This window comes from Aphelocoma coerulescens, chromosome 3 (assembly GCF_041296385.1).
Source record: "Aphelocoma coerulescens isolate FSJ_1873_10779 chromosome 3, UR_Acoe_1.0, whole genome shotgun sequence".
In the NCBI taxonomy this organism is placed as follows: domain Eukaryota; kingdom Metazoa; phylum Chordata; class Aves; order Passeriformes; family Corvidae; genus Aphelocoma; species Aphelocoma coerulescens.
The window spans coordinates 1,981,603-1,994,109 of NC_091016.1; the positions used below are offsets into that span (position 1 = coordinate 1,981,603).

A 12,507-nucleotide genomic window follows, 5' to 3' on the forward strand; every position below is an offset into this window, starting at 1 on the left:
GTAGCCGCACGCGGGAAGCAGAACCGCACGCGGCTCGCGGGAGTTGTAACCGTACACGGGAGGCGTAGCCGCACGCGGCTCGCGGGAGTTACCGTACACGGGAAGCAGAACCGCTCGCGGGTGACACTACCGTACGCGGCTCGCGGGAGTTACCGTACACGGGAAGCAGAACCGCACGCGGCTCGCGGGAGTTGTAACCGTACACGGGAGGCGTAGCCGTACGCGGCTCGCGGGAGTTGTAACCGTACACGGGAGGCGTAGCCGCACGCGGCTCGCGGGAGTTGTAACCGTACACGGGAGGCGTAGCCGTACGCGGCTCGCGGGTGGCACTACCGCACGCGGCTCGCGGGAGTTGTAACCGTACACGGGAAGCAGAACCGCACGCGGCTCGCGGGAGTTACCGTACACGGGAAGCAGAACCGCACGCGGCTCGCGGGAGTTGTAACCGTACACGGGAGGCGTAGCCGCACGCGGCTCGCGGGAGTTACCGTACACGGGAAGCAGAACCGCTCGCGGGTGACACTACCGTACGCGGCTCGCGGGAGTTACCGTACACGGGAAGCAGAACCGCACGCGGCTCGCGGGAGTTGTAACCGTACACGGGAGGCGTAGCCGTACGCGGCTCGCGGGAGTTACCGTACACGGGAAGCAGAACCGCACGCGGCTCGCGGGAGTTGTAACCGTACACGGGAGGCGTAGCCGCACGCGGCTCGCGGGAGTTGTAACCGTACACGGGAGGCGTAGCCGTACGCGGCTCGCGGGTGGCACTACCGCACGCGGCTCGCGGGAGTTGTAACCGTACACGGGAGGCGTAGCCGTACGCGGCTCGCGGGAGCTACCGTACACGGGAAGCAGAACCGCACGCGGCTCGCGGGAGTTGTAACCGTACACGGGAGGCGTAGCCGTACGCGGCTCGCGGGTGACACTGCCGCACGCGGCTCGCGGGAGTTACCGTACACAGGAGGCATGACCGTACGCGGCTCGCGGGTGGCACTACCGCACGCGGCTCGCGGGAGTTGTAACCGTACACGGGAGGCATAGCCGTACGCGGCTCGCGGGTGGCACTACCGCACGCGGCTCGCGAGAGTTCCCGTACGCGGCTCGTGGGTGGCACCACCGTGCACCGGAGGCGTTGCCGCACGCGGCTCGCAGGAGTGACCATCGCACATGGGAGGCATTACCGTACGCGGATTGTGGGCAGCATTGCTGTACACTGATCATGGGAGTCAGAACTGTGTGGAGTTTGTGGGAGGCGAGCGCTGAGTGCAGGAGGCAGGACTGCACACAGAGCATGCGGGGCACAGGAGGCAGAGCCGAGGAGATGTGAGGCACACATGGGGCACAGGAGGTAGAGCTGAACACGGAGCAGAGGCAGCAAGGGAGGAGGAGGGGAAGGAGAGCTGTTAGTGATGAGGCACAGCAGCAGAGGAGCCTGCTGGAAGCATTGCTCTTACCTGCGGCCATTACCGTACCGAGCATTAACACGCTAATCTAAAGGGAGAGAACAAAACCGTGTCAGTGCAGGAACAGAACTCTGTGACTGCTGCGCTCGCACCAACCCGACACAGCACACCCCGCTAAAGGCCGAAAGGGGAGCTCTCCTCAGCCCTCAGGGACCTGCAGAAATACAGACCCACACATTTCCTCCTTGGGCCTGGGGACTGAAAGAAACAAGAGAAGGAATGTTGCCAAAAATTGGAATGAATAATTACTGTCCTGCAGCTTTTGCCAAACCTGCTGAAGTGGGATGGTGGCAGCTGCTTCACGCCTCAGCTCCACCTCCAGCACCATTCGTGGTCACACCATTTCAAACTAAAATTTGAAGCTTCACGGAGACCTAACTCCCTGTGACACCACAGCCAGGTTAAGCCCCCAGGAAGTGAGCAGCATAGCAACCTCAGTGCTACATAAATTTCCCAGATGGGGAAGTCCTTGAGTGCACAAAACCTGTCCACGAGCAGTCACACACCTGCACTCAGACAAGACACACACACACTGGAAGGCCTCTCACAGGTGAGGCTGCTGAGCGAGCATTAAGCTTTTAAAACTTTCTTTTTTGCAGGAGGGATTAAAAACAGAATTAAGAATATAGATAAAAGCACTTGAAAAGCAGGGTTACCTTGCAGAAAGCTAGACAGAGATGGTGTATTGCATCTCAAATCCAGTCCACAGAACAAACCTGGTTTCTTCCCCAGGGCAGGTTCTCTAGGAATGGCCTTTTACCCACTGCTCATGAAGCAGCTGAACACCCCTGAAAGCAAGGGTGGGTAAGACCATGACCTGTAAGGATCCTAAAGATTGGTACTTGAGAAGACCCATGAAGTTTTCACATAGGCTATAACCTGTTCCAGCCCCCCATTAACCTTTCAGCCAGGATAGGTCTGTGGAAATCTTTGTTTTCCTTCCTAGGAAATGCAAAGGTAATAAAATTCCAGAGAGAATCATTGTAGTAGATGTGCACAGCATTCCTGCTGTGTCTGTCCCAAAGGCTCAAAGTACACTGTAAGCAGCATCCTGAGCCTGCGTGGAAGAGCCCACGGACAACTGAAGCTGCATTAATCAAAGCCACACACATCCTGCAGTGCCCTGGAAAGCTGTAAGTGACACAGTAGGAGAATCTGACACTAGAGGTTAACCAGGGGCAGAACTGACCCTGTAACAACACCCACAGCTCCCGGCTCAGGTGTGAGTGCCTGGCACCACTGCAGGCCTCCACGGTTTCAGGGACTTGGAAATAAGCCTAAAATGTACACATTGAAGTTTAATTACTCACAAGTTGGAGCAGCTGCTGATTAGTTCTGCAAGGCTCAGCCTCAGCCAGGGGGACCCCACCAAGTGCTGGGGGTTATGTTGGTGTGACAGGCAGGGAAGCCTGAGCCCTCAGCACACGGCCACAGGGCTGGCTCTGCCCCGGTTCTGCTCCACCTCTGCTCCAGGTCTCTGCCGGCGCCTCAGTGCAGAGAGAAAATGGGAAGGGGCCACATTGCCTGGAGCCTTCTCTGAGCTGACAGCTCAAGCAGCTGGAGCTGTCACCTAGCAGAAGAGACGGCCCCATCAAACTCCTGTTTTTGCCCATCCCAGTGCTGACTGCTGGGATGAGCCCTCCCTTACCACCTTCTCTCCCGGTAGCCAGGGGAGCGCCCTCTGAGCCAATCAATTACATGGAAAAGGCACGAGGCCAGGCTGAGACCCCTGATGTGGCTCTTGCCCCCTCACTGTTGGCGATCCCAAGAGAACACCAGGATTGAGGGGGAAGCAGTCCCAGCACCTGCCCAGCCTTGGGGGACAAGTTTGGACTGTCCACCCTCAGTGGTGGCACAAGGGATGGCCCCAGCACACTGAGCAGGCAGCCACTTCCTTAGGGCTCTGTAAGGCTCTGGATCCTCCAGAGCCAGGCCTGGGCTCCTGGGCATACACCTGCATCAGCCTGTTCAGCCAACCACAGGAGCTGGAGGGGGGACAGAGCTGCTGCCCCCAACGCTTGGTGGTAACCATGACCCTGCCCTGCTTAATGCCAGACCATTCCTGACCCTCACAGGGACACTCAGGCAAGAAAACTATGGACAGAGCACTGATAACCAAGAGCACACGGGCAAGGAGCAGCTCCAAAATCCACTGGTGCCACTGCAGGAGCTCCCCAAGGGCAGCCCAGCTGGGACAGGCTCCAGTCTGCCGAGGATGAGGAACTACCTGGATTAAGCAGGGGAAGCCAGACAGGTCCCTGTGCCTCATCCTGAATAGTCCTCACAGGGAACAGGGAAGAAGAGAAAGCCCTGGAGTCCTGCCTCCTGTGGTAACTGTCCTGGCTCCTCTTCTCCACTCCCCTCAGCTTTTCCTCTTTGTTCACTGCCTGGACAACCTCCACGACAGCACCACAGTGTCCCATCTCACCTGCTGAGCACCACACCCAGCAGACCTCACACATGCTCCATGCTAGCAACAATTCCCTGTGGTACAAGTAACCAGGACAGTCAGGAATTACCTAAATCCCATATATTAGAAACAAATTGTTCGCTTTCAGGCAACACCGACACACGGATCAAACCCTACCCTTGGCACACACCACATGTGCTGTGATATCGTGTGGCACAGCTACTCAGTTTCAGATGTGTATGTTTTTAATATTTCCAGGAAAATAGGCAAAATTATTATATATGCATACAGAACCTGGACACAGATCTGACAAAACACCCTACAGAGCTTCAAGGAAAAAGCTAAAAGGACAAAAACCCCAAGGTAGTAAAAAAAAAAACAAACCGAAAAACCAAACCAAAGCAAAAGGAATCCTTGGCTCAGTTACTGTTACAAAAAGCATCAGTCCTGTTTAAAACAAGAGTTACTCTGGGTTTGGTTTTGATTCTGTCAAAAATATATTTTAAAATCTACATATCCAATTCAAATAATGCTTTTGCTTTAAAGTGGGAAGGACAAAGCTCAGCACTGAACAAAAAGTGGTTTAAAATAAACCAGAGCTTGTGTTGTTACATTCAGATATTTCCTACAAGAACTTTACACATGTGAAAGTCCAGAGACAAAAGAAAAGCATGTGTCACCTTTGCAACAAAAAGGCTGCAAAATCTCGGTTTTATGTAAATCAGCAGGCACAGCTCCCGAGGCTTTAAAAGCAGGGAATGCTGAAAACCTCTACAGTTCCTTGACTCAAGTGTTGCTCCTGGGCAATGCCATAATATTCATTAAAGAATCCATTTATCAACAGATACCACATGTCCAAGTTTTCCAGCAGTTTTTCTGACCCTCTACTAAAAAGGATGCTTTAAAAACATTAAGCTGGAATGCAAGAATCGGAGATGCTTTCCCTGCCCATTCCCCACTATCCATTAGCAACTAAAAAAGCCAAGATTTACACTATATCCTCCCTGATAACGTTGAGCTTTGTGCTTTATTTTCCAAGTCATTAGCATGCACAAGAATGACCTCATGGTGAACAGATGCACTTGGATATGGCAGTGATTAGATCAGTCCTCTCAGCAGTCAAGTGTGCCCCGTTCCCATTAACCCCTGAGGCGCCGGCGGCAGTGCTCAGCTCCAGGGTTCCCTGGAAAGCAGGAACCTGCCCTGTCAAGCACAAACCCCTCGGACAGAATCCCTGTGGTGGGAAAGCTATGACTAGAGAGTTATCCTGGAATATCCGGCTCCTTTCACTTCCCAAAGTTAACACCATGCTTCTGGCTGCTGATCTTACACAAAAGCAGCCCCAAGCCCCAAAGAACCCCTATGAGCCACAGAGGCAGTTGAAGTCGGGGCACTGCTCTGCCCACTTCTGCTTCACCAATTTTTTTGAAGGACACTCAAGTATTTTGTTGAATAACTGTTTCTGGTTTTGGCTGAGGGAGCGAGAACAGCAGCTTAAAGCCTGTCCACTAAAAGGAGAGAAATCTGCAGAGGGAAAGGATGAGAATAATTCAATAGTGTTGGATTATGGAGGATTTCCTGGGCTGCCTCTCAAACCCTGCCTAATTAAAATACAGCATGTAATGCACCAGTTTAACAACAAAGGGCCGTATTCCCAGCTTTTGTTCCTAATCTGCACATCCCCTAAATGAGTTCGGGGATGGCCATTCTGCCTACACGGCTGCACTTTCAACGCTGAAGATATCGGGCCTATCTATAATCCATACAGGGAGTTTAAGGCTCTGTGCCTGGAAACAGCAAAGGAGATCAACTGGACCATTTTCCTGCAGAAAATGCAGCACCTGCAAGACTGGTGACAGGGAGACTAAGCCAGAGCAGGAAACCCACATCCCACACGAGTCTGGGGGTGTACTCCCAGGGGCAGCATCAGAAAACACAAAAACATCCCGTTCCAATAATTGCATCATAGTCAGTGATACCCCAGTAACGTGTCACTGAGAGCTGTGTTTGATTTCTCCTTACTGTGTTAACTCCTGAGAACACCCTGCACTGTGATAAGCAGCACCCTTACTCCCTGACCATCTCTGCTGCACACACGCATTCACAGCACCAAAACAGGATCACTCTTGAGGGGCGTTATAAGAATCAGATCAGATGAGAATTAATCCTAAATTTACCTGAGCAGTTTATGCTCGGCAGGGTCAGCAGTACCAGCTGGCTGGTACTGCCACCTGTGCCAGCTCCATGCATCCCACAGAATCATCAAGGCTGGAAGAGATCAGCAAGCTCAGTGGCCAACCCAGCACCACCATCATCACCCCGAAATCACATCCTGACTCCTCCTGAACACTTCAGATATGGAGATCCCAGTGCCTCCCTGGGCAGCCTGTGCCAGTGCCTGATCCCTCCCTTCAGGGAAAAATGCTTCTTTTTATTTACTGCTCCCTGGATCATTTTTTCTGTTTCAGAATGGAAAAATGCCCTCTGTATTCCTAAGTGGCAGACAGGTGATGCCTGCAGGTGCAGGACAGGTGGATCTGTGCATGGAGCAGGCCTGGCTGGGGAACAGTGGAGCTGCCGGGGCTGCATCCAGCCTCCCTGCTGACTGCTGAGGGGCATCTCATGGAAAACACATCCCCATGGCCACAGCTGACACTGCCCCTGCTCATCACTGACTAAACAGGCAGGAGAATCAGCAGGTAATGTGAAGAGACTCTCTGAAGTGGAGATTCTGACACCAGAAGTCATGGCTGGCCTCCAGTTCATGAGCAGGAAATTAATTCTGAGGCTCAGAAGTCTGAAAATTGGGACCTGACTGGGGCTTTGCACTTGAAAGCAATTAAAATAATTAAATCATACCCGGGTACTCCTGGTTTAACAGTGTTCTGAAATGCTCAGCTACTGGGAAACACTTTAACTGTGCTTGGTATACACAGCTTATCCTTCAGAAAGTGGGGCTGCTGAGAGGTCTGCCCTGCCGAACCACATGTGACGCAACACCGCGTGCTCAGAACAACATGAAAATGAAACAGAACTATGCACAGAGTAAAACGTTTAAAACAGATCACTATATCTACATTTCTATTTGCTGATACGTGGACAGATAAACGATTCAAGTGCTAACAACCAGCCCTGGGCACGCGCCGTGCTCCTATTGAAACGGGTGATTTTTTTGTCTCAGACTTTTGGCAGAGTGTATAAAAGAATTTAATGCACAGCTGTTCTACTTTTTAATGTAGGAAACATTAATCAAAGCTTTAAGTTATAAGCTCTCCTAGCGTTGTTTAGTATTCCAGTTCAGCAGAGATCAATAGATCCATCCCGTGTTCCCTGACGCCTCTCCAGGACGCAGAGGCGCGATTATGTAAATGGCCCCAGCTTCCTCCCCTCCTGCCAGCGCTTATCTCCAAAGCCTTCTGCCTGCTGCTCCTGGCCACCACTGCCCGGCCAGCACAGGCCTCTTATCTCCTCACAAAGCTCCAAGCACGCCAGGATCGGAGCCAGCAACGCTAGACAATGCTGCACGGCTGGTTTTATTCCTAAGTGATTTATTTGAGCAAATTTAATTTCTTCCTTCAGTGTTTCAGTTTAGATGGAAGATATCTGCTAACAAGTCGGGCTAAAGAGAAATAGAGCAGATGTCCTGCAACGTTTATACAGGTTGGAAATAATCTATTCAACAATCCAGAAGAGAAGCAGGGAATGATTAGAAAGTGCCAGTGTCACCCTAGGAGTGTCAATGATGGATTAAGGAATCTTTGTTAGGGAGTCCAGCACACGGTGACCAGATACTCTCTGGATGCTGGAAAAAACCACATTTTGAACTTCAGAGCCAACGGCTCCCTTTCAGGAGAGGTTCACTTAAACTCAATCAAACCAGCCGGGCAGCGATTGTGCCTGCACACTAACCTAACCCTCCACAAGGCACACAAGGAATAAATTCCCGGAGTTCGGCACAATGCTGTCACCTCTCAGCGGGCCGATGACTGATGAGCACTGATGTGCATGCACACACACACCCCCACACCCACCCCATACACCCACACCCCCATCACAAACCCCGCAGAGGCTCCAGGCCAGGTGCTGCAGGGCAGCCTGCAATGCGCTCGCCTGCGTGGAAGGGACGCGCCCGCATCCCGCACGCCGCTGCGATTCCCTAACAGCACCCCGTTCCTGCGTTTCTTGTGCATTAATCCCTGACCCTGGTAGCTCAGCAGCGTAATCCCCATTTAGCATTAGCAGCAGCTTCCCCTGCGAGGAACTATTTTTGATAAGTGAGCCCCGATTCAGGCCTCGCTTTTGAACAACATATTCCCAGCTCAGCAAGAACCCGGAGTCCTGAATGAGCCCGAGCCCATCACTGCGAGAAAGTTCATTAACCTCGCTGGAGTTGGGGGTTAACAGGATAGCTGGAGAAAGGAGCAGTGTGAATAGCTCTGATGCAAAACAAATTAAAATTAATGTCATCATTCCTTTTGATATTCATTAGTTGATTCAGGGGAAGAATAGTCTTCTTAAATTTGCAAGCATTTATCTACAAAAAACAGGTGTACATCTGCTGCTCAAGTGCTTCTTGGGGCTACAGAGAAGAACAATGTGCAGAGACTCACCAGTTCCACCGAGGGAGTAGCTGGGAGAGGGAGAGAAGACCTGAGCGGCAAAATCCTCAAACGTCATCACTTCTTTGTGGTTCTGGATGATGGCTTCAAGGTACAGAGCTCTCTCCTCGTAGCTGCAATGCCCCGTTAAGGAAAGGTGTGTGCAGAACTCAAGGCTGTCCCATGGCATCCCCAAACGCCAGCCCCCAGCCCCATATCCACACTGACTGGGCTGGAACGGGCAGGGAACCGGACCAGAACTGCCCAATGGTTCTGAATGGGAGCCAACAAGGAGGGGATACATTCAGGGCTAGAAATTCACGGTAACACCTTTGAGCTTCCTGACTGAGAAGCTGTGACTTGGGAGCCGCCGAGCGCAGGAGCAAAGCCCCAGACCAAAATCCACCATCACAGACAGGCTGCGGCACTACGGGAAGCTCCTGGCACACAATATTCCTGAAAAGTTACTAGATTGGAGAAAAAAAAGCTGCAGGACAGAGGGGTACAACTCCCCCCAGATTCATCTGATCACTGGACTTCCTAGAAGAAATTAAGCACAATAAACACAATTCCAATAGCGTGACAGTTATATTTAGGGCAGGTGCTAGAAGGTGCAACCTTATGTATCCCAAATAAATGATGCACGGTGGACAAACCCAGCCCGCAACTTGCATGCATTATGGCCTGAATAATGCAGACAACAAAGCGAGCTAACATGGAGACTATTGCCTTTTAATTAAAACTCGGCAACCTGGAACACACAGCATTCAAATGTGTAATCAAAAACCAGTCACCAATAAAACTTACAAGCGTAACAAGCTGAAGCAACTTTCCAGCTGTCTTAATAGGACCCCTGCTTGCGGCAGCCTTTCACAGCGGAGAAAGCAAATCTTTCCCTTTTGTGTGCAGCTTCTGTCTGCTCAGAAGGTGAATCATACACTTCCAATAACAGGATAACGCCTGGGACAAATCTACAATGGGCTGGAGAGCCTCACGTATGACTTTATGAATTAGGGCTCGCAGAAGCCAGGATGACATCTCATTCTCCGTTTCCTCAGTGAAAACAAAAGTTTTCAGCGCCTCATTGTGTTTCTGTTATGGGGAAATGCACTCGAGCTCCACAAGGCTGTTCGGTGGGAGCAAAGGCCAAGCTGAATTTAGAAATTAGGAGCAGGAGAATAACACCAGTGACAACAGAATGCAGGTGAGGGTATTTAGAATTGAAAAGCATTACTAATTAATATTGAAGTGCCATTTGTGACTTGCAGTACATTAACAAAACCACTCTGAAACACTATTAAAAAAAAAAAAAATCAGAGTAAAGCAGTGCTTAAAGCCAGGAGACGATGGTCTAGTGTCGACCTCGAAGGGAATAAGCAAAGCACGTCTTCGTTGCATGTGAGTTCCTGCAGGCGTGGTGGCAACAAAGGGAAAAGAAAGAAAGGAAGAATTTTGCTTTTAATGCTCGCAGAGGACGATTGATACGTGATAAATCTTCTTATAAACTTCCCGTGGAAGCCTGAAGGAAGAAAATCAATAGCCAGCATTTCAGCCTTTGCACCTGCTGACAGCGTTATTTGCTCAGTTTTCCTGCCTTGCCCGAAGCCCGGGAGAACGCATTCCTGACAGCGCCAGCGCCAGCCCGCGGCGTGCGGGGCTGCCTCCCCTTTATGGGCTGAACTCCTGATGACTCTTGTTAATGAATAGGCTGCCAAACTTCCTCGGAGAGGAGGCACACGCCTGGGCCCAATTCTAAAGGGACTGACGGATGCCATTCACTCCTCATTATGGAGATGCCGATTCCTCGGCGCTCGGCTGTTGCCAGGGCCGTGCGGAGCGCGATGCCGGGCGAGCGCCGGCCGGGCCGGCGGGGGCTGCGCGCCCGTCTGGCAGCAGCCCCTCCGACACGGAGCTGGCACGTGCTGGCGCAGCGGGAGCGGGCCCGGCCGTGACAAATTGCTGAAAGGGCTCGGCGACACCGGGGGCTGGCGACCACCTGAGCCTGCGGGCCGGCCGGCAGCGCTCGATTCAGCGCCCGGCCCCGGCCGGGGCTGCTCGTGGGCTTCCAACCAGGCGGGGCGGGGGGGGGGGGGGGGACGACGAGAAAAGGCTTTTCACGCTCTGCCTGATAATGCCGTGCTGGGTCCCGAACGGCCCTGCACAGCGCGGGGCTGCTCCGCTTCGGATAAATGCTGCACGGGAACACGGGGAGGAGGCGCTGCCCAGGTTTGCTCTGCACCCGGTAAAATCCTCCTGGTGAGCTGGAGGGTGCCGCTCGCCACACAGAAGACTGGGGAAAAGCACCCGGATAAACAGCTGGGCAGCTACAGGAGAGGCGGCTGAGGAAGAACACTCCAAGATCTGGAGAGCCCTGCAGATCCACCAGCGCTTTGGAGGCACGCAAGGAAGGCCCCTGGCTCAGCACCTCTCCTGCACACTGAAAAGCCAAAAAGAGTGGGTGCAGATAGCCCCAGTGCAGCGAGGCCTAGTGCTGCACAACCCAGCTCCACTTGCCAGCCACCTCGGCTTGGCGTGCTCCCCGTGCCCTCCCGGGCTCCCTGGAGCAGCGGGAGCACAGCAGCTCCTGCCATACGGGCAGCGAGCGGGATGCCTGTGCTCATTTGTACTCACAGCTTAATCAAGAAAGAATTAAGTGACTGCAGCAAAATGAAATTAAACTCCCTGCTATCTCAGTCTCAGTACATATGCAGGCTGGGGAGAACAGTTGGGATTCATTAAAAAAAGAAAAAGTCAACTAAAATTTTACTGAAGTTTAGGAGTTTGAATGTGGAGGCATCGTGAACAAGCTGTAAAAAAACCCTCCGAAAAACACCTCCATCCTGTAAAAAAAGCATCACAAGCTTTCCTATTTATCGCCCTGTAGGAACGCGTCTGTCCTGAAAATCCCTGGAGCAATACTTCTGTCAGAGCTGCACTGCCTAGCCTAGGAGCCAACCACGAAATATCACTGAGTTACACACATTAGAACCTCACACTGAACCTCTTTAACCTGAACTTCTTGTCACAGCTCTCCTGTGAGCTTTGGGCAGAGCCCACCTGACACCAAGGCGCCCCCAGCACCAAGCAGAATTTAGATCAAGTTCGCATAAACTACTGGTTTAAAAATGCAAGCCATGGATCAGCAACGCCCCAGCTCTGAAGCAGGGCCGGGAGGGAGCCCCGAGTGCCTGGCTGGCATTCCTAGAGCAGCCTCGGGGCTGGAACGCTGCAGGGAACGCACAAATCTGCCGCTGCGGCAGGCCTGGCTGCAGAGGACGGGCTGTGAGCTTGAACCCTACCCCGGCGGAAAGCTGGACAGCTGGCTGCCCTGATTAACTAAGCCCCCAGTTATCTGGGGGCTTGGGGCATCCCCTGAGATCTGCAGATAAATGGAGTCATACCAGACCCTTGAAGGAGCTGATCAAAAGCTCCTCTTTTAATATGTACGGCAATTTGACCCACCTCTCCATGGCTGCATTATTTTACATTTTGCTGCTGCCAAGGCAAAACTCCAGAGCAAAATGTTTTAAACAGATGCAAACAGGGTTGGTTTTTTTCATTTCATATGAAATAATGACATTGAGAGCCACGACAAGGTGTGAATTATTGATCATGAATATATATAAAACTGCGGGAGAGCAGGAATTTAGCTCCTATTTGAATACAGCAATCAAATCTCAATATTTGAATATTATGAGCTTCTAGTAGTGTTTTGTCAGCATATCAATTGTTTTAACATTTCAACCACACAATGAAGGCTGTTTGAAAAAAACCCCAACACATAAAAATGTGAACATCAGCTACTTGCAATAAACCACAACATCTTACTGCAGCAGCAGAATGACCTGCAAAGTGAAACACACAGGACCTCCTTCCAGATGGAGGATGCAAAAGAAGACAAAAGGCAGAAGCTTTTGAAAATTCACCGGAGAGGTGGGCACCAGCCAGTGCTCGGCTCTCACCCACCAGCATCACTTCTACATTTAACCTCTGCAACACAGAGCCAGTTTCAGACACACGTTTTTCCAATTTAAAA

General features: G+C 51.8%; 1 protein-coding gene across 2 annotated transcripts in view; it reads right to left on the minus strand.

Annotated features, from left to right (window-relative positions):
* Positions 1–12,507, minus strand: part of RALGAPA2 (Ral GTPase activating protein catalytic subunit alpha 2) — a 93,881-nt gene that overhangs the window by 3,621 nt on the left and 77,753 nt on the right. Inside the window, exons 38-39 of one of the 2 annotated variants that reach the window (XM_069008764.1) lie at positions 8,484–8,605; positions 1,455–1,491 (exon numbers count right to left, since the gene is read on the minus strand). In XM_069008764.1, coding sequence (XP_068864865.1) covers positions 1,487–1,491; positions 8,484–8,605 — 127 coding nt within the window. In that variant the 3' untranslated portion in view covers positions 1,455–1,486. Of the gene's footprint in view, positions 1–1,454; positions 1,492–2,808; positions 3,034–8,483; positions 8,606–12,507 lie in introns of those variants that run through there. The other variant, XM_069008763.1, reaches the window with a different exon arrangement.